Source organism: Pterocles gutturalis, unplaced genomic scaffold, assembly GCF_000699245.1.
Source record: "Pterocles gutturalis isolate BGI_N339 unplaced genomic scaffold, ASM69924v1 scaffold24277, whole genome shotgun sequence".
Lineage (NCBI taxonomy): Eukaryota > Metazoa > Chordata > Aves > Pterocliformes > Pteroclidae > Pterocles > Pterocles gutturalis.
The window spans coordinates 1,966-24,145 of record NW_010113462.1 but is presented as its reverse complement, the minus strand read 5'-3'; the positions used below and the strand labels follow the sequence as shown (position 1 = coordinate 24,145).

At 40.0% G+C, this 22,180-nt stretch overlaps 1 protein-coding gene across 2 annotated transcripts; it reads right to left on the bottom strand.

The window, feature by feature from the left end:
- Window positions 1–3,790: 3,790 nt before the first annotated feature.
- FERMT1 (fermitin family member 1) lies at window positions 3,791–20,630 on the bottom strand. Of its 2 annotated transcripts, XM_010074516.1 has the most exons (15): window positions 20,382–20,547; window positions 19,253–19,486; window positions 17,810–17,956; window positions 17,016–17,229; window positions 15,905–16,007; window positions 14,217–14,324; window positions 13,176–13,307; window positions 12,980–13,029; window positions 11,539–11,550; window positions 10,367–10,491; window positions 9,071–9,177; window positions 8,015–8,236; window positions 7,256–7,380; window positions 5,348–5,489; window positions 3,791–4,065 (listed from the first exon to the last, which is right to left on the bottom strand). In XM_010074516.1, exons 1-15 carry the CDS (start codon window positions 20,530–20,532, stop codon window positions 3,892–3,894), a joined length of 2,046 nt encoding a protein of 681 aa, XP_010072818.1. In that variant the 5' UTR covers window positions 20,533–20,547; the 3' UTR covers window positions 3,791–3,891. The 2 variants fall into 2 exon arrangements, with proteins under 2 accessions (XP_010072818.1, XP_010072819.1); XM_010074517.1 differs by lacking the exon at window positions 11,539–11,550 and having other exon boundaries at window positions 20,382–20,630.
- Window positions 20,631–22,180: the final 1,550 nt, after the last annotated feature.

The window sequence follows — 22,180 nt, the reverse complement described above, 5'->3', positions numbered from 1 at the left end:
TAGTTAGCAAGTGGGACACTCATTTCAGTGAAGGTGGAAGCGGAGTCTCAGCCCAGAGGCGCTTGATTTCTGAGTGATGCAGAGGACCTCTTGCAAGAAGCAAAGCATCCTTGGAAAATAAGTTTTTGTTATTTTTATTTTCCACTTTTGTATCTGCTTGGATGCCCGGTTTTTTGAGGCAGGCATTGTATTTTCCCAGCTCTTTGCCTAGCTGCAAACTCTCGTCATCTGGAATATTACTGCTGTGGTACTATGGCTCAAACAGTTGCCCAGATATTGATGAAAGTTTCCCAGAGCAGACAGCAGTCCTCTCTCACCAGTTTCTTTGAAATCATCTGGTAGCAGTAGGCAGAGATTTCCCCTTTTGTGGGTCACTTTGGCCTGTTCTCATGTCACTGTGTTTCTTTAGGTTATTTTTTTTTCCTGCTTCTCTACAAGTTTCAGTAGCAACCTGGGGGAATGTTTAGTAAAGACAGGCACTTGTGTCAGCCTTTTACACACGGGTGATACACAAAGAGGTAAACCAGACGCCCCCTCGCTGGGGCTGATTCAGTGCTGCACAAAACCCCTCAGGAATGCTTGGGATGAACCTTGCATTCCTTAGTGACACCCAGATAAGCAGAGCAAGGGAAGAGCAGGAGAAGGCGAGGATGGTACCAGGCTGTAAAGTTTAAGAGATGAATGTTTCTCACTGGCTGTAATCCAAGTGATGGTTAAGAATGAAATTATCCTGAAAAAATCTGGAGAATTGCTTTTAAGGCCAACAAAAGAAAAAAAAAAAAGTATTTTGCAAGTCAGTTCACCGAGCAAGCACAAGCAAGACATTTTCCTACACGGAACAGGGAGAGAACGCAAAACCAGGATTATTTAGCCTGAGGTTTCAGAAAACTATGGGGTGTGTGTGCTGTCCGCTGCAGTAACACATGCTGAAGGCAGCGGTGAAATCCCCATATGGAATTCGTTGTGAGTAAGAACAGACAGCAGCCATCTGACATGGGTAGTGTTTTACCCTGACCTGACTTTGATTTAATTAAGCACGATGGATAGAATAGGGTTGCAGCTAAGCTGAGGTTTTAGTTTCCTAAAGGTTTTTGTTTTCATTTAAACAACATTCTTGTCCAGGATTTTGTCTCTGCATTGTGAAATTTCAGGGCACACACCCTCATCCTGCTTTCACTCTTTATGTAAATCATCTCTTACACATCTGGCACCGTGCAATTAATAACTTGGCTACTACAGACCACTGAGCCTATGGTCTTTAACCCTGTGTGTAAATCAGGTGGTACAAACATGTAATAGCCGAATCTAATTAGGTTATTACATGAGTAAGGGAGGGTGTGGTACCCGATGCGCATTAAGAGGAATGGCTGAAGCCTGTCTGGGACATGCTCGCTGACATGGGGTGGGATGAAAGATGACTCGATGCTGTGGCTGGCCCCGAGCTGGGCTGGTGCCCGTGCCAGGCAAAGCAGGCTGGTGCGGGCCTCCTCTCAGGAACTGCTAACCATATCCATGTCCAGCCTGGAATTAAGGAGGTGTAGGAGTACCCTGGGTCGTGCCTTCCCACTCTGACTTCTCCAGGGGCTGCTTGTAGGAAGCAGGGCTACAGTCACTTCCCCATGTGCAGCACTGAAGGCAGCTGGATAAAACCAGATTCCTTTCCTAAGTGTTCCTTACCTGTCATGGAAAAGCCTTGCAAGGTGAGTGGAGCAAGGAGGAAGATAGCTGGTGATCTAAAGAAACAGAGACAGGAGAGTGCCAAGCAATCCTTCCCTTAAAGCTAAAAAGGGATCATCCCCTTAAAGCTAAAATGACACAGGGTGGGCCTTACAGCCAGCCTGGATGAGCTGGCAGAGCTCCTCCTTACAGAGCAGCAAGAAGTCTACTCAAGAGGCAGTGACACATGGAGTGAGATTGAGGGAGGGGCAGGAAAGAAAACAGAAATGTTTGATAGTTTCTCTGAAATCCCAGCCCAGACAGCCTGGGTTGTGAGTAGGCGTGTTTGCTTAGCAGTATAATGAGGTGCACACTCTGCTGATGAGAACTGTATTCAATAAAGTTCCTGTATCTCTACATTCATGTGTTCGATTGTTTAGAGAACAGGTGGTAACAGGGCTTCCCTGCAACAGTTGTGTGGCCAGCTGGGCTCCGAGCAGCAAGCACAGGGCCATGCTTCCCCAGTTTAAGGGAGTCTGTTACTGCCAAATGAGGGAGGGGCTCTAACACAGGCACGGTCCCAATCCTGACTGCAACTCCGTAGCCAAAGTGGAGGCTGAGTCTGGAAGAGGGCTGCCTGTGGAAGAAGTGGTGGCACTAGGATGTGCACTCAGCTCTTTCACAGCACCCTTGGGCAGGTTTTAAATATTGCAAGTGTTTGGACTTGGACTATCTTTTATAGGTGGTTCTCACGCTCTGAGGAAAATTCTTGGTCTGTCTCAAGCAAGTAAGAATTGGGCAAGTCCTCTGCTGAAGGAAAACTCAGCCTGAGTTTTGGTCCCTCAGCCCCTGTGTAAAAAGAGCTGAGGAAAGGGAAGTACAGAGGCCTGGGAAGCAGGTTGTATTGGCTCTTTTGCAAAACATAAAGCTATAGTTTATTTAAACTGGCACAAATTGGGAGCGATTCCACTGCAGCCTGCTGACAGGCACGGGAGAAAAGCAGAGGCTATGACAGAAGAATCAGGGCTATCCAGTCCCAGTGACAGTTAGGAATTATGCAGTGATTTCTGCAACTTGTCTTGGTGATACAACAACACCTGCCTGTTGTATTTCTTTAGATATGTGAAACCAGTTTTGACTTGTCCAGCAGTTTCACGAATCTCCCTAGCTTCATTCTCCGTGCTTTACTGATTGCTGTGTATTGCAGGGCAGAACGAAATGTCTTTCACCTTGGTGGATCTGTGTGGCTCCCTCCAGCAGCCAGAGCTGGCTGCTACAGAACTGGTTCCTTGGCACAGTACCACCAAGTAATCTCTTTGTATTCTGCATCCCATACACACGTGAGGTCGTTTCTACAGGCATTTCAGCTCCTTACTCAACTTTTGAACCAGTTTAGTTCATAGTTAGATGTCACAGTGAAACAGAATAACAGGGACAGAAAATAGAAAGGCCTATACTCAGAGGCCTTTTTAACAACCAAATAATTTTAAATAGTACCTAAAGTGTTCTTTTCAACCTGGAAATTAACAAAGTTCCTCAGAAAATCAATGTTTTGAATCAATTTTTTGCCAGTATTAATGCCTTGTTTTAGCTGTCTAGTAGCTCCTCTGGCTTTAAGGCAACTACTTCAGTGAATGAAGGTAGACATGGGTGCTACATTTTTGCACAATTGTGTAATCACTACTTGGGCTGCGATAGCTCAGTCTACAACACTTCGGAATGCTGATGGAATGTTTTCTGTTCCCAGACCAAGTGTTAGACAAGTAAGGTAGCTTTAAAATAGGTATTCATTTGGCTTTAGTTGTCTTAAATGCTGGCCTTTTTAACAATGGACAGTTCAACAGTGGGAGTTGCATGGCTGTAACAGAGAAGAAAATTTACTGTACAATGTCTTCAAGTTACTTGTTCTGCACGCTTAAAGAGATTGTAGCAATTAAAAATACTAGATTCAAAAACGCCCAGTGGCTAGACACTATTTATTTTAAAACTTTCAGCTGTACGAAAGGAAAATAAAGATGATTTAATTTTCCTAGTCTTGATGATGGAGTTGCCATTCTGTATGCAGTGACCTTGGCTTCAATATTGAACAAAAACTGTACATAGTCCAGTCGTATTACAAGATGGATTGACATGTACAAGATTTATTAGTCAGCAGTTGGCAATCAGAGAGATTTTTGTTTAATCTCTTGTCGTCTTAGCTGTGGGGAGAAGCAGGCAGAGGGAAGGGAGTTCACCTCATTCCTGACCTCCAGTTAATTTATGGAACAGATCTTCATCCAGTGTTTCATTCTGGTCTTTGGAGCGGGTTGACAAGAAGATGTAGCCCCCAATATACTCGTGGATGATTTTGCAGTCTGCGCTCAGACACGTGAAAGCAATAGATACATTCTGATCAAACTCAATTGCAACCTAAAAAAAACACATATGGCAAAATCAGGAACAGAGATAAGATGCACCTGGGAAAAAAAGAGCAAGTATGGGAGCACAGCTGTAAAACAAATACTGTGATAAAGCAGTACCTGTCTCTGCTAACCAAGAGTTGTAAAGATTTCCGGGTCTGCAGGATGTCAGGAGTGTTTGTCTGTTTGTTTCTTAATTTTCTGCTACGGCAGGGCCCTCTTGTGGTCAAAATCTTGTTGCTTGTTCAGGCAGGCAACAAAACCATGCTTTTAACTGGTTTTTTCTAATGGTGTATGAAGTGAACACTGAGAGAGCAGGAACGGTATTCCTGACTCTTTGGACACTTAACCAAAAATGTTTAATACTCTTCATTGTTATGTGCTGACCTTAAATCTGCTTTTGGGGGCCAGGTTTTGATTTCCAATTACTGTTAGTTCTGAAATCCAGCAAACTGAGGTTAGTTGCTAACTTTGGATTCTGCCTTTTTTGAGAGGGATTTAAATCAAACCCAACAGCTTCACTCAGCATTACAGGCTCTGACACAGGGAGTACCGCAGGCGAGTATATAGGGATTGTATCTGATCTCTCCTGGCTCCTGCAGATGGATGTGGAAAACTGTATAAGCAGGAACAGTTTCCTGGCTGCTTGAATTTACATCAGGTCACACTAGTTCTACCCCAGAAATCTACAATTTTCAAAGCTGGCTTCAACCTTCCAAACCCAAACTCTCCAGTGGACTGCTGGGCAATAGCTGGCCCCACTAAGCAGCCTTCATTGGGGTCAGGGGCACCCCAGAATAAATCACACTTTGGAGCTTCTTTCTCAGGACTGCATGCTGACACAGAGGAGCTTGCACCCTGGCCTTGCAATCTCAGTTTGGGATTTCAAAGGCAAACTGGGTTCCTGTATCCTCAGCCTGTAACAGAGACTGAATCACCACAATTTAGAGGATGATGCATGAGCTAGACTGCACAGAGAATTAAAATGAGATTTTTATTGACAAAGCAGTAAACACAATAGTTTGGAATTTATGTTTGAGTCTATTTCATCCGGTCAAAATCAAGGTCAACTTATAAAGAATAAGCTTGGCTGGAACCTTTTAAACTGGAGATCTTTTACTTTCTGAATTTTGACTACAGACTCCATTAAGAAAAATTTTAGACAGATTTTTTAATAACATGTCACAACACATTCAAAGTCTTTTCACTCAGAGGTTTAAAAAGATTTTCTGAAAGCATCCTCCAGTGTCTGAAATGTACTGACTGAATGCAGAGAGCTATTCCAATTTTACCTGGCGTATTTCCCAGTTCACATTCCACTGCTTCATGGTGGAGAACCTCCATGTTGTAATAGGATCTCCTGTGGCTATATCTATTCGTATCAGCCTGTTATAGGACACCCCAAGCACATCATCTTTTTTGCTTCCTTTAAACCTGAAAAAAACCGCAACAACAAAGCCTTTGAGAAGATCTGGTTTGCAGTGATTCCTATCTAGAGAAACATTTCACCTGCCTTCCTCTGAAAGTGCAAAAAATGTGGGAAAAGTCACAACAGCCTGGGATTGGGGAGTCCTTGGATGCTTCTTGAGAACAATGTTTGTTATAAAGCAAAAATTTAGTCTGGTGAACCATGGTATAAGATGGAAAATAATCAGGCACGTAGATCTAGCTGAAATCTTTCTAACTCATTGTTTTCTGCTGAAAAATACTGTCCTGCCAAAATGCATGAATGTTATTATACTTTTACTGGAAAAGTGTCAGCAATCATTTTCCTTGCTTCATTTCACTAATGTTGAAGCATGTTCTAGTTATATTCACCTAAATTATCTACACATATAATAGGAATAGCTAGGAAAAGGTTACTCTGGTAAAGAAACTACTGTCCTCTACCTTCTTGCTGAAAGCTGGAAGAAATCTCATCTGTCTTCTGTTAATATTTTCAATATTTTTGACCCTGTTTCTGAACTTTCTCTTCTTAGGTGAAGCTGGCCCTTAAGGAAAGAATATGTCCTGGACCACAATTTGTGCTGTACTTAACACCCCCACTGAGATACTGCCCGTCAGTTTGTGGAAATACACTGTGAGGTGCTTTGCTTATGCTACAAAATGCTGTTCAGGTGTTGGGTTTGTTTGTTTAGAATTAGTGCTGAAATATGGGGCAAAACATCTATATCTATATTAGTAAATTAAACAGTGACAGGGAACATTCCTAGGCACTGAATTTGTGTTCTGTTCAATTGCTACAAGAGTCCCGGGCAGAATTCTGGCCGCAACCAAGCAGCGCTCTCTCAAATGACTCCCAGGTACAGCTCAGGAGCTGGCACATCCAAGGACCAACTGAATCTGGTAGTTCACATGAAGCTCCTGGGTTTTGGGAATTCAGAGAGTTTAATAATACAGCTGTGGGCTGTTCTATGCCAGCTGGCCTCTGTGCCAGAGAATGGTTCCCAGCTGCTTAAATTTATACCAGAGATGATTCCTAAGCAGCCCTGGAAGAGGTGTTAAGCACAAATTAAGGAAGGTGCCTCCAAGTATGGTTGTGTCAGTACTTTTCAGTTTTTTGGTGCTTTGTCAAGAAGTAATGCTGGTCAGAACCCTGCCATATTCAAGGTAAGTGTTCAGTGAAACTGCTGTGAACAGTCTGCAGTTTCTTGTCCTGACTGCTCTTCCAGATTCACCTAAAAAAATAATTGTGTTTGCTGTTTTCTTAATTAAATGCCAAAGAAATTATGCTCAGCAAAAAGCATTTCATTGTAAAATCTGATCCAATTTATCATACAATTTATCATAAAATCTGATCCAAAATCCAAAAAACTTGATCATAAAATCTGATCAATCCAATGACCAACAGTTGGAGTGAACAAATCTATGGCAAACCTGAGAACACCAACAAGACATGTATTTTTTACATGTTAGTGAGTTTATGTCAATAAGGGTTTCATCCTAGTGATATGTTATTTCAGGCAAAACCCAATAGGTCTGTATGAAGGCAGACATAATGGAGTCTCACTCCAGGAATGCAGCTATTGAGTGCTACTGCAATAGAAAAAAACAGCAATATGGAAGTTCTAGAATTAGAAAAGGTCTGTGGAGGAAAAAAAGGAGAATGTTTCCAGAACAGGGAGTCAAAGAACTTCCTGCAAATCACTGACTCTGATCAATGTTACGGCATCATGACATCGCTATAACAGTGTGATTACCTTACAATGTAGTAGGATAAGCCAAACTCAGGGAGAGACTGCCATGCTTGAATAAAATGCAGCTTGGCTTCCACTACAGGCATCTGGGATACATTTTGGTGGGCTTCCAGAATACGAGCAGCCAGCTGGGAAACACAGGAAGAGAGAAATGTTTCAGTTGACTGGAGAACAAAAATACTCTTCCTTTCACTAAATCAAGCAGCAGTAGCTCTGATGCCATGTTCAGACACTTAGTGGCCACCTTTCATGCTGATGGATTGTGGAGAGCACTTGGGGACAGATCCTGAGCTCCAAGGGCAGAACAGTGCAGGAAAGTCTCAGTGTCTGGGTTTGTGCTCCAGCATACTGCTCTGGAGACTGTGTCCTGAGGATGGGTTGGCTGAACTATTTTGCAGCAAAAGCAGTGGACAAGGAATTAGGAGAGGAAGGAGAGGCACCTAGGCCAAGAGGACAGGAAGACACTGTCCTGTCCTTAAAACCTTCCTTTCTTACTCTGAAGAGACTTTCAGGGACACCATTATCAGGAGGAGAACATGATGAGTGACTTAGAAGGCAGCATGGATATAGGAGGCGTACCTGGAAGAAGTGCCCAGAGACCTGTCCACATGTTCATTTTAAAGAAAAGGCCTCTTACTAAATATCAAAGGGACAAATGAGTATTGCAAGATGATTCTACTGTATGGTTTCCAAATGCTGCTTTCATCCAGTCTCACCCCAAGCAATCATTGAAAACCCCATCCCCAACCATGCTCAGGATACCTGCTTGGGTTTGTATTTTTTGGTATAACGTGGTGACACGAAGCATTCTGGTTTCATATCTATGCTTTCTGGGTCAGAGACAGCCTGGGGAGACATGGTCCAGTTCTTCATCTTTAGAAATGAAAGGATCTTGTGGACCTCAGGACGGTAAGAGCTATCGGCCATTGTTTTGCCTTTTGAGGCTAAAACGCAAGCAGCCATCCACCAAGCATATTGATTCTCCTGCAACAAAGACAATTGTTTGATATTTTTGGACAAACCATTTATGATGATCGCTACTGCTCATGCATCTTTCACTGCGTGATAAAACTACTCCGGAGTTATTCTGCTTAATTTGCGTGGCTGTATAGTTACCATAGTAGTGCTGTTTTTTCCCTTCCCTGGGCTAGTTCCACTTACAGGACTGCCTTTGCAGAATAGTTAGGTTTTAAATTTTCAAAGAAATATGGCACTTTGGAATAGATTCTTTTGCAAATTTTATTGCATGACTATTTTCCACCTAATGAACATTTTTACACAATTTAGATTGATACATTTCAATACAAATGAAATAAACTGAAACTGAAAACAAATGTAATATCCTTATCATGCTACCCTAGTCTGAATGAGAGTTCTAAGTAAGAAAACTGAAACTGAAAACAAATGTAATATCCTTATCATGCTACCCTCATCTGAATGAGAGTTCTAAGTAAGAAAAAATAGAGAACAAAACCCCATTTCTCTGAAAACACTGAAGGAAAATAAAAAGTAAAAAATACCTTTTTACTTCTTTGATAGTATGTTCCTTTTTTCTTTCCAGCAGCTTTATTTGGAAATTACTGGTAAACATAGGATTAATGTCTTTTTGTTCCCTCAGCCATAAAGTATTTGTTAGACCACCACACCATTCTTAAATTTTACTAAACATGTAGATAGTAAACTCTCTTCAGCATCTTTTATTTTTCTCTCTTCAGCATCTTTTATTTTTCTCTACAAATTCTAGAACAGGACAATGGGTCTTTTAGACAATCTGCCCAGAAATCTGGAATACAGACTTTCCCTTTTCTTATTACTCACGTTTTCACATCTTAAATGTACTTCATTCATGCCATCAGCAACAGGAATTAGTAATTTGATTGCAAACTTCTTTGCTGCAACATTTACATCTGGTACAACTTCACATCCTAGATCAGAGAAACAGAAAGAAATTACTTTATTTAATTACTACATCACTAACTTTCAGTACTGATTAATACTAACAATGGTTGCTTTTCTTTGAGATCAAGGCCTAGGCCTAATTAAAGGTTTTTGTTCTAGTTCGCTGCCTGGTCTGGCTTGCCAGGATGATGAATGCTCTGAGCTCTAAGAGCATGTTAGTCAACGTGGAAGAGAAAGGATCTAAGTGCTCTCAAAACCTCAGCCTGATCTTAGGAAATGTGCAACATTTAAAGGGGAGAGGAGCTGATGAGATAGGCACTTTTGGAAATTTTAACCTAATTGTCTTGAAAGTGTGGACTATGTTTTCAGAAGCAACTTAGTACTGACAATGGGATGTGGGCGACATCTACAACAGAGCTGGCCAGCTGAGGGATTCCAGAGAACTCTGGGGACGTGGTATTTCATGGTGATGGTGCTATTACAGGCCTTCTGGATTCAGCTGGAGTGAAGGTTGCCTACAGTTCCCCTTTGTGTCAAGGGACACCGAGGCTGTGGGCTATTGGTGCGGTTCCAGCCACCCTCGCTAGTTTTACCATGCATTTATCTGACCTACTGAGGATATGCAGCTTGGTATGCAGAGCCATTTGTTCACAGGGGTCAATCTTCTTTCTATTTCAAAGGTTTCTTCTAGGATGAATCCTGGGCATCACTGGTTCCCTGATGCTGAACAAATGATGTCCCTGCAGGAGCAGATTTAGGTGGAGGCTATATATGGTGCTGGCATTTGTGGTGTGTACAGCAGTATATAGGTGCAACCTATGGCATTCTTGTCCACTGCATCATCCATAATCCTCTACTATCAGTGTGCATTTGCCAAGGACAGAAGTGAGTACTACCATTTAACACAGAGTAAAAATATTAGGAAGTGGCACATAGATCACATTCTCTGTCTGACTCATCTTTAAGTGAATTCAGCAGTATATGGCATTTTACAAGCCAGGTCCAGATAATCTTGGTTTGGGCTAAGCTATTGAATCCTTTTTGTTTAGGCCTCTTCTGCAGATGCAATCTGCCTGCTTAGGAGTGTCAGAAACTGAAAAAGTTCCAAGACTAAATGCTGCTGTGCTTGCCTTGCTGAGTCTTGCAGGGATTCCTTGATTTATTCAGTTCATGAATGCAATGGAAAAAGGAAAGAAAGGAAAAGAAAGCTCCTACCTTTTAGGTTTAGTTTCTCAATAGGTTCTCCCTGTGCAGATTCCTTGTTTTTAAAATAAGATACTGAAGTGTCTTTAAAGACAAACCAATATGGCTTGATAGTTCTGAGTGACAGCTTCCTAGGCCTAAAAGAGAAAAAGAAATCACATTTGTTTATACTGAAATGTACAACTTGTTAAGTCACTCACAAATACTACTGTGTATCTCAAATTGCTTTGAGGTCACACAAATGGCTTCAGTGGGGTTGCTTGTATTTGTATAAATGATCTGGAACCAACACTGCACCCAAGTTATGGGTATGGATGTGTTTTTTACCCCAAATTCTAGATGAATCCCATCTGTGATTTTTTTCTTCCCTTTTTTCTTACTTTTTTTTTCTTCTATTCCTAACCAAAGCCATTCCGTTCTAACACAGACTAATTCTGGTTTTTTTACATGAATTCTGTAGTGCTAATGTGACCCACTAGTTTGTTTTCATGCACTAGAATTAGCTACAGTTTTTCTAGCTCCTTCTCTAGAAGATTTGCACCCATAAAACTAATCTGTATTCATTAAATAAGGGAGTAGAAACCATCTTCTTTTTGGCTTTTTCTGAATAGTATCTAGCACAGCAAAATTATTTTCCTTCACTAAGTTGACAGAGGTTCTGTAGCACTCCAAGAAGAGGAAATAGTTTAAACCATCTTCTTCCATCAGGGCACTGTTATTCCAGCTCCTCACACATGTACATAGGTGGATATAATCCTCACTTTAATTATTTTACTTAATTTCAGTACTTTGCTAATGCAGACTTATTTCTTTCATAGAGTAAATTTTAAAATACCTACTTTGAACCTGATGGTAAAACATAATCATTGTGCCAGCCCCAAGTCTCTTCAGTAAGAGATGGAAATCATAATTAATTCTACTAAGAATACACCAACAAAGCCATGGGGGGAAAGGCAGGGTAATAAAATTCCAGGTTAAATATATTTCAGGAGAGAAAACCAGAGGTGTTAGCATTTTTTAGTAGAGAAATACTTCACAACTAGCTACAAAGGTCAACAGTGAAGTTAAAAAGAAGAAAAAAGAAAAAAAATCCACTGTCTATTTAGTACGTCTCTTTAAATCTAAGATGGTACAAACAGTACACAGCTAGCTGGAAACCAGTGATTTATTATACCCACTCTTGCCTTCTCCAGAGCCTTTTTAGAAATCATAGTTTAGAATCCTCTCTATAAAATAGCAATTTTTATGTTTAAATTAAAAAAAATAATTTGGATTGTCAAAACTGCCAAATATTTTGGCTTTTAATTTTCCAATACAGTGACATTCTTCGAAAATAAGGGACTATAATTTTTTTAGACTGACTAAATTATTTTTCTGTCCAAAAAAAGTTGCTAAAAACTTTTATGAAAGCTTTTTTCTTTGGTGCTGTTTTTGGAAAAAAAATGGCAATTCTCCACAATATTGTCGCCCACCTGAAAGTAGTATTTATTAGTGTGCTAATGTGGTGCATACTGTGAATAAACGTGAATAAAAGTTCATTATATGAATAGACCCAGCAGTATGATGTGCAGAGCTCTGCATTGATGTTTACAATTAAGCAAATAATTATAGTAACAAAATGCTGTTGTTTCTTTAAATAAATGTTTTACACCTTAAGTATTTTCTACAATGTCTTAAGTTTTAATAAGTGATTTGTCATGTATATAGGAAATTTTTCATGATGAAAAGTAACCGCTGAATGCTTTTCAAAGCAAATTGCTCTGCTGCTGGGGAAAAATAAACACTCCATTGTTAGAGGTGAGTAACTGACAGAAATTAAAGGCTTAAGTTCCCTTTCATCTTAAGCCACCTTAGTAAATTGAATGTCAAATAAAATTTCTTAATTGGGAATTAATAATTAACAGGTACAGTGTTCAAGCGCAATTTTCAATTCACCAACAGAATGAATCTGCTAAATATTTGTGCAACAGAAATCTTTATCTTTCTAAAACATGAAGACTGTTTTATGATAAAAGACTTGAGGTGACTTTTGTCATTTAAATAACCCATAAATCCAGTCATTATAGTGGGATCAGAGAATTGTACTTTCCTCAGTTTACTTATTTAGGTGAGGCATTACTAATGTGGTTTACCATACTGCTACTCCAACTTGAAACTTGTTTTGATATTAGACTCCATGTTTGGTTAGAAACGGGCAATTTGTTTAAAAAATAAAAAAATCCCAGGGTTGCTTTCAGAAATTCTTCTTGGGGAGAGTTTAAGTTTTTTTCAAGTTTTTACTTGGCAAAAAAACAGAAAAATGTGATTGAAAACAAAGTTGTTCACTCCATTGTTTAGAGATGATGACTGATGAGCACTAGGAAATATAAAGAGCCTGGTCTTTTAATAAGCGTAAGTATAGCTACCCCGGTGCCCCAAGAGCTAGAAAGAGTTGCTGCAAATCTTGCTCAGAAGCAGTGAGAGAAAGATTTGAAGAGGATGATGTTAGGCTAGTTAAACATATCTGTTGTATTTGTTAATATAACCATAGGATCTGCCGTTAGATTAGAATGACAAACTCAAGAGATATCTTGTATGGTTAAGCTTTTTGTTTTGTATGTTTTATTACTACTTTTAATAACTCACCTAACTAGCCTGAGATTATCAGCAAGTTTCGGGATGTCTGTGATGTCCTCCTATCAGGAATAATTAGGAATAATTTTAGTACAATGCACTTTATAATAATCTGTTAACTCTGTTAAAAAATCAGGAACCAGGTGGGCTCATCAGAGTCAGTGTATTTCACACAGTGAAAGCAATTCTAGAAACCAGAAGGACATACCAAAATGTTACTTGTGTTTCCACCTTCCAGTGTCACTTCCAGATTAGAAAGTGCAGCTTCTACTTCATCTACTTCTGACTCACAGGTGAAATCTTGTGCCTCTGATGATAATGATAACTTGCTTACATGATACTAAAATAAAACATCAAATATCAAATATTCAATATATCAATTATCAACACACAATCACAGCATATGAAAATGGGCCATTGGGTCTTCTAGGTCTTGGACAACTGCGTGAAGTTTTGCAGCACAGAACCATGGTCTCTTCACAAGGAAACAGGTACGTCCACTATGATCTCCAGTGCAGTTACTGCTCAGTTTCCTGTTTTAATTGCTAGTGTTTGTATTCCTTCACTGTATAATCCTCCCTGTTCTATGAGGCTGACTCAGTGATAACATTTGCATCCCTAGTACTATCAGCTGTAAGTGCCATCCATACCAGGTGGAAACTTGGCAGCAAGTTTCCCTGTTCTGTGGTGTTCCACAGTGGCCGGCCGTGAATTTTTTGGCAGCTCCATTTACATTTAAGAGGAAGGAATTTATTATTAATAAACATTTGTGCCTTATTACCTGCAGTTGGGGACTAAGCCATGCTAGGTCATGTTAAATTTATATGTACTCCATGTCCCCCATCTTCACATTGTGCTATAGCTTTTTTTCGGTCTGTTGTGAACATATGTATTGATGTATTAGAAAAATTTTCATGAAGAATATGTGAAAGGGTGGTAGCTGGTGTGGGAAGCAACGCTTCATAGTAATCCCCTTCAGAATAGGTTGGTGTAAAAGTTACATTCTGGATACAGTTTGCTTTAGATAATTTTAGCAACTGGTTCCATAATTGTATGTGTCGGTTTGAATAATGGTGTGCTGCTACTGGATTTAGTTGTTTGAGTTGATGGATACTGCTTATTGTTTCTCACTCAAATAGCAGACCTCCAGTCCAAACAGAGCTATTGGCCTGGGCTCTATCCTTGTCTTGTCCTAGCTTGTGCCTGCCTCTTGAGGGAACAGGTTTTGCAACTTGGATCAAGTACGTGCCTGTAGTGCAGCGAAGATCAGCATTTCTTCCTCTGTGCAGTCTATTTCTTCTAACAGGATTGCCCAGCGGGCTTGCTCATATATTTGGTTTATTCGCACTGCATCATACTGTATCAAAAAAGAACAACACTGGTCATTAATGACCATCAATATATAGACTGACAATCAGCTGCAGCTGATCTAACACTGGGCTGAAGCCATGAAGGTTGTTTCCTTCCTCCCCCACCTCTGCCCTGCTGTATGTTCCCATCCTTCTCTTGTACTAACTCGTGTGATTGTGTGCAGGGTCACAGTGATTTGCTGATCCAACAGAAAATTAATCAGGAGTCCTTGGCTGAAGCAAAAGGGGAGATTAAGACATCCTCTTTTGTGGTAGTAGGCCTTGGACTGGCTTAACCAAAATGTGAAGCCACACTCTGAGAGTGAAAATAACGTGACACAGCTGATAACGAATGTAACATTCAACAGCTTGCTACTGACAAAAGACAGAAACTCTTATTCTCCATTTCCCCTCTTCTGTTCTTGGCTTTTTTTCAGTTCTGTATCTATCTTTGCATTGGCTTGACATTTTCACATCCTGCTGTGAACTGCTTTAATTCACTATCCATTGTTTGGATAGTGATTGTTACTTATTATGTACTTGGTTAATAAGCTGAAGTGACTCACAGAAATATTCAAGCCCCAGAGCTGGTGAAAAGTAAACATTGGAGTGTGACATCTCCCAATAGTGGTGAGCTATTAGGTAGCCTGAAGCTGTTTTGGGTTATTTAATTCTGTGGCTCCATGACTGGCTGGGGCAAAGAAGGGAAATGTTTGGGCTGCTGACATAGAGACGTATCTGAGGTTTAGTGGGGATGGCATTTCACCCAAAAACATGCCACCTGAACTAGAAAGTGCCCTTCTGTTTATCTGAGATACCTGAAATGAGAGCATTTTACAGAATTTACAGAAAATAAAAATGTGAAGGCCAAATCCCCTGCAATTCATGTTTGAACACTTGTTGATTTAAACGGGTCAATGATTGTGCTTTAATATCACTAAATGTATCACCCAAGCCTTAAAAACACTGGCTTAACACAACCGTGTGACTGACCTTTAATGGAAATCAAGGCAAATGAGAGGCAACTTGAGACAAAGAGTTAAGTGGCTTTTGAAGACTAATTCTTGTTTTCAAATGGGACTTAAACACTTTTGCTGAACTTTGCAAAGGTATATAATCACCCAGTTACATTAAAACAAATTTGATTTAAGTACCAGAGTGCTTCTGAGTGCTTCAGCACAGAAAACCTGAATATTCAGTGAAGGGCAGTGGAACATGAATGTCATTTTTAGGTCGATTTTCAAAAATAGGGCTTATACCTTTACATTATTTAGGATACTGTTGGTTTAGTTTTCCCCTTAATTTTTCTTCTTAAAAGAGAGGCAGAAAGTAAACCAGCCCCTCTGGAAATCTGGATACTGTTTCTGGTGCTCTTCAGATCTAATCTTTATACTTAAGATCTTACTTCAGGTGAGGAATGGTGATTCAGTGTCCAGAGGGGAAAAGTGCAGCCTTAGCTGAGGGGAAGTTGAATTTGATCTCTGAAGGGCCTGTAACAAATTCTAGCTAAAATTCTGTATCCTTGTGCTATAGCTCCTTGACATGAAAGCAGGCAAACAATGAATAGCAATAAAAACAAAGCTCTTACTTTTGGATTCAAATCAAAGAAAGTGTAATATTTAAAGCGTAAAAGAAGTTGATCATCCTCCAGAATGTCTTGTTCCATAAGTGATCGAGATGAATCTAGCCAGCTGCGGAAGAAAACAACCCACAGATTTCTGTACGGAAAAACTATCACACCTGCAGAGCTCCAGTGTACTTGTGAAACAAAAGTGGGAACAAACAGCTCTAATTTTTGCAAGTCTGGGGAAAATTCACATAACTCGATAAGGTGGAACATTCATGTGGATTTCCAACTTTCAATGTATAAACATGATACCTAAAATCTTCCTATTTTTACTCCAACACTATTCAAAAGATCAGGAATAGATGCCAGAAACTGAGCAGCAAGTAGTTGTGGGGTGACCTATGCCAATAAGATTGTTCTTGATCACCAGAAATGTGAGGTTCATTCAAGCCAGGGGAAAAGTGTACCTGCATATTTAGAACTCCTACTTTTCATTTCAGTATTTGCTGTTTTATCATTCTAGCTACTTCTGTTCTCCAGTGAAATCCAATGAAAATATCAAAGTCACTATTTAAATGCTCCACAGATCTAAAAACACAATCCATATTCTAATGCTAGACAGCCAGTTCTCTCAGATGCTTGCACCACTAAACTCCCTAGTGCTCTGTATTGTTCTGTGATGTATAACAAGCAATGTTTGTTTGTGCATAATTCAAGAATTCACCTATTTGTAATGCATTAGAACTTTACTGAATTTATGCACGTGTGTATTTCCACCGCCCATTTAGAGCCTTTTGAGTTTGCTATCCAAACCATCTTTTAGCTGTGCTCACTGTGCCATTTAACTGGATTTGTCTTCATCTAACAATGGAATTTAGTTCAGAGCCTGCACAGTTACATCATTCATCACTTTAAAACATAATTGTCTAACTAAGAATGTTGAATAAGGTAAAAAAAGAGTAAAAAGAGTTAAGTATTTCTGAAACAAAACCTAGATTAAAACATGTTTGTGCATATCAATATAGCCATAAATCAGGGGTTTGTTTTCAAATTCTGCTTTACACTTAAAAAGATCGATTAATGCCACCCTGGTTAAGCCAGCTAACAAAGATCACAAAGAGAGGCATCTTACCCTGCGTTGAGTTTGGCTTTGTCAGCTAAAGTCCGAGGCTGGTACATCTCTGCTAGTGTTTCTGGAGAGCAGTTGGGATGACTTAAGGCGAGGATGCTGCAGGTCTGCTCAGTCAAGGGACTGTCACTGAACCAAGTAATTGTAGAAGAAGCTGGTGTCCCACTGATGGGATCATAAGTAGGTGTCATGGTTTTACTATATAAACCTGGACTTCCTGCAAGTTAACAGAGTAATGTATTATTCCGGGGAAAACAGGTAGTCTACCACTTTCCTTTGCAGAAGACTAACCTTCTTCTTTCAAGACACTCTCCTATCTCTGCTGTTTACAGCAGGCCTCGTCCTTTCACAAGTGAAGTGACCTCAGGGACAGAGGTGCTCTTTCCTGTTCTCTGAGATATCTCAGATGTGCTGGAGATAGGAAACACATACTTTCAAGTCTTTATTTCTTCTTTTCCTTTCAGGTTGCCAAAATAGTTGACTATTTTAAGAATGGTCTTGCATTTTCAAAGAGCAGCAGCACATCCTGTGTGCAGGGCCACTGCTGATCACTTGTTTTCTGGGATGGCCTTTCTCATGTTAATGTAAAGGAAAACATTTTAAAAAGACAACAGAAAAATATTGATATATTGGAGATTTCAGTAACTTCTTGAAGCCACTGATTTCAAGCCAACTGTGTCTCTCTGACTACCATCCTACGTTAAACTGATCTCGCTGGTTTTAATCATGTAACAAAGGATTTCTTCCTCTTTTTGGCTTTCAGTCAGAAGAATAAAATTGTATCGATTTTTCTTTACCTGATAATCCAGAACTCACTGGAGAGCTGCACAGGTTTAAAATATCTTCTCTGACTGGTTCTTTGCTGTTCTTCTCTTTTTTCTTTTTCTTTTTGAGTGCATCTTCTGATGGCTTCAACAAAGAGAGTTCTTCTGACCGTCTAATATCTACAATGGCAATTTGGGAAGTGAAACAAGATGAAACATTTGAAACTTAGAAGATTACATCCAAAAAAAGCCCATGGTTGGTAATAGCATTTGGGGAAGCTCCACATTGCAATGGGAACTTTATTTTTAGCAGGTTGAAAGCAGTAGCTGTGGAAAATCAAGTAATTCAATGACAAGGCCAAAGACTTTGGGCTGTGAGAGTGAGTTTTGACAGGATTTAAGCCTGCTTTTGTAGCAAGTATAACTGCATTTTAGAACACCAGGGAAAAACTCTTTCTCCCTAATGGCTCTGCAATCACCTTGGAGCATAATAACCTCAATGAAATGTCTGACTTATGAATAGGCAAGAACAGAAATGGAACCACTGTATTTGAAGTTCATGCCCTTTTTGGCATTTGGCCAACTGTCAGTTGAACAATTATGGTGTTATTTTATCAGAGCTGTTCAGTATAATAAAGACATACTACATTTTTCACAATCTACTGCTAGAAGATGAAACTGAAAGCTGTATTGTGGTCAATATGAGGCAGTAAATTCCTTCTGAAGATGAATGTGTTAATGGGCTAAACTTTGAAGATCTAAATTAAAACGGGTATTTTAATCCCCATTTTACCCTAAACCTAAGGGTTTCTGAAGACTGCTTGCAGGCTCAACTTAACTCCTGTTGATCACAGGCACACAGGTCTGCCACACTCCAAAACCTTATCTCTATTTGGAGGTGCTCCATTATTGGAAAGAGCAGAGACGTGGGCATGTGTGGGGTAGTTGGGTGTGCCCTGACCTGGAGAGGTTTGGGCATATAAAAGTTTTGAACATTTAAAACATGCTCCTTCTGAAGTGAATACATACAGCCAATAGGACAAGGTGAGTATCATTAATGCCAGTGAAAGTAGTTGAGAAATCTGTTGACACCAGTAAAATTGCCTACATTGAAGGCTGATGTAGAGATTGATAAGCTCAAGCACTTAGTCAATGACACAGAATAAGCTGCACTGAGTCCTGCTTAAGGAGGACAAGGTTCCCTACAAAACCATCAACAGGACTTTGACTATCCAGTACTCCTGCAGCTCATGGGACACATTTTTGACACTGTTTGCATCAGTTATCACAAAGACTGAGAACCATTGACATGCACTGGATACTAAAAACCAAAAAATCTGTCTTTTGATCTTGGGTCAACTCAGTCAAATTTCTCCTTAAGCTAAACAGTTTTGTGAGTAAGGACTTCATGTCAAAACAAAGTCACCTAATAAAATGCTCCAGCTTAGTTGCCAGAGGGGATTTAGCTTTACTTACTGAGAATTTTGCAGATGTCACTGACAGCTTTGAATACCATAGAAGAGAAGCTGACTTTCAGTCTCACAGTCTTCATGTTTGGCAAGCGAAGCCGCAGCATTTTGTGCTGAGTAGTAAAGAACAGCTTAGCATCTGCCTGCACCCCACATTTATCAAGTGTCCAGTGGGTTTTCAGAAGCCAACGTTTTTTTTGCTCCCACCAAAGAGCATAGTCTGACCAATCTTGTGATATTTCTAAGAAAACAGAAAATGCTTATTAAACAACTGTGAAGGAAATATACTAAAAAACTTGGTTTGGAAACAGTGCTCTGCAAACAGGAGAATTGATTTACGTTAAAGTAGCAACTACAGTTCCTGAGGCCTAGACCCCATTTGCTCAATACTTGTGTCAGTCACTGGGAACTAACTTTGTTTTCTCTGAAGAGTTAACCTAGATGCTGGTGGTGGCACTGCCTTAATCTTGCAGATTAATCCACAAGGAAAGTGCATATCCTGAATCTGGTGCTATACATGGTCCAATGTTGCTTGGATTGTGCTGCAATATGTACTAATAACAAGGGTACCCACTTCGCAACTTGAGAGTGCAAGCTGAAAATCCTCCCACAAAACCTTGTGTGCACCCAGGTGACTGTATGCAGGGTATTTTGCCTTTCATCTCCTAACTTCTGACTCGGCTAGTTGCTGCTCTTCACAGCTATTCCCTATTGGACATACCCAATGGCTAACATGGCTCAGATTTTGGCTAGAATGCTAGTACAGCACAGGAAACAGTAACTGCTAAAATGCCTTTGTAACAACTAATCCTGTCTCTTTGATTCCTGCCACCTATGAAGTCTATCTGGAAAGGGAGTTGAATAGTTAGTCTAGTCCAGCTATGTTTGTCTACCTGGAAGACAAAAATAAAGTAAAGTTGTGTTTGCACTGTGATAGTATAGGGGCTGTAGTTGCAGACAGGGAGGGGTTCTGACTGGATAAAAAGCCAGAGTCTGCAGCACCTACGTGCTTGGTGTGCCATTACAAAGAAGTGAGGCAGTGCCGCTTCAAAATGCTCAGGAGCTTCTTTTTGTGGAGGGAAAGCTGCATGTATTATTTTAATAACACTGTGTAAATTAAACAGGTCTTTACTCACTGATTTGTTCTACCAATTTCAGCATCAGTCCTCCAATATGAAGGTCCCCTGTGACCCGTAGTAAAAATTCCTTTTGTACCTCTTCATGCTGATGATCAACTGTCACCAAGAGCTCCCAGGAATGAGACCCGTATTCACTTGAGGAAATCATTTTGGAAAGGTCTATGTGAGCTCTGCAAAAACAAAACAAACAAGCAAAAAGGCTATTCTTCTTCCACTCTCTGAAACAAATGCATTTCTCCACAGTCTCAAAACACCTCCATGCTGCCAAGACTTTGCAGTAGCCTTGGCTGGAACTTCAGATGTGTTATCTTTTTACCTCTGAACTAGACTTTGCTCCTTGATTACTCTTGCGAGGTAGGCATGTGGGATTTTTTGTTTCTATTCTGATTCCCCCCTGCCTAGTGTCTCCTGCTGGGTAGAGATAGCCCAGTTTGACCCACGTTTCCCCACTATACAATGCTGATCTGCCAGTCTGGACACCTAAAGCCTGCAGTTGTGGGTGGGATCTGTTTTGGCAATCTGTCCAGTGAGCAAAGGAATTTTGTTGACTTGTACGCTTACAGCTGTGATTTTCACTGCAAATGAAAGTTTCTGCCAGCTTGGTCCCATGGGACCAAAACCAGAGTAGTTTTACCTATCTGGGTAGATGTGAGGGGAGACAAATAACTTCAGTGTCTCTCTGCCACTGATATCCAGGCACGTAACTGCAGTTTCTGGTGATTGTCTCCTTGCACAGAGATGCAGGCATGTATCCTGTCTCAGCAGGGTGAATTGTCTTAGATCCCACCAGGGTTCTGCCAGAACAGGTAAAGAGTAATCATGCCAAGCCAAACTAGAGAAGATGCTCAAAGCAGAAGCTTTGGTTATCATCAGTAGAGTTCTGCTAATTGCTGAAGAAAGAGCTTGTAGGTATAAGGTGACTGATGCTGCAGGAAGAATTTGTGATATTTAACCAGTGAGAGGAGACACCAGATTAGCACTCAGTGTCTTGCCAAACTGAATGCTAAGAAACAAACCTTTGCAGTTGAATCTTAGGCAATAAAGTAGATGACTTCTATTTATTGCAGACTTTCAGCAATACCTGAGAACCCAAGTCACAGACAGAGACTCTGTTAAAGACTGCTTCTAACATGAAAAATAACTAGGATTTGTTTTCAAAGAAGGCTAGAGGGTATGTAACAACATTAACAGAAACAGATTTCTGTACATCTTTTTAAAAACAAGTATTTTTATTAAATAAAGGGTTAAACCCCTTAGCCTAAAAGTTAGGTCAAAAATAGAAAAATTAAGAACTGTTGTTACAGGTAAGGAGTGAGAGGAGGAATGACCTCTTCTAGGACCGACTTCAGGACAAGACCAGACTAGTTTAGGTTACACTAATGTAAAATTAAGCTAAAGGTTAAATAAAGCATGCCTGGAAACAGGGTGAAAACGTAAGTTCACCAATTTAGCAAATTTATAATAACGAAGGTTTATGTTATCAATTAGATAATAAAAGGAGGGGTTTAGTGCCAAAAGATACTACTTCAGGACAGAGCACAGTGCAATGTTAATTCAGAGATTCCTCTCCGGAGGTGCAAGGAGGCTCTTCCAACTCAACAGCCAGCCTGTTACAGCTTAATCTTCCCCAGATTTTCAGATGTTATTAATGTTTCTTAATGTCTTATGGTTTATGAATTTCAATAAGAAGACTTTTGATATTTTGTTAAATTACTTATAATGCAGAATTTATATTAAGGACTACAACAGAAATCAAAGTAATCTAACCATTTAAGTGAAATTATTTTAAAATCTGT

Bases quoted from the DNA above. Each gene is read 5' to 3' on its own strand.
- FERMT1 (XM_010074516.1), bottom strand. From the start codon at position 20,532: ATGATTTCCTCAAGTGAATACGGGTCTCATTCCTGGGAGCTCTTGGTG. The intron at 17,230-17,809 runs GTAAAGAAAAAT...GTTAACTTGCAG, and splicing joins AGTGAGTTCTGGATTATCAG to GAAGTCCAGGTTTATATAGT. The intron at 16,008-17,015 runs GTAAGATGCCTC...TTTCTTCCGCAG, and splicing joins AAAGCCAAACTCAACGCAGG to CTGGCTAGATTCATCTCGAT.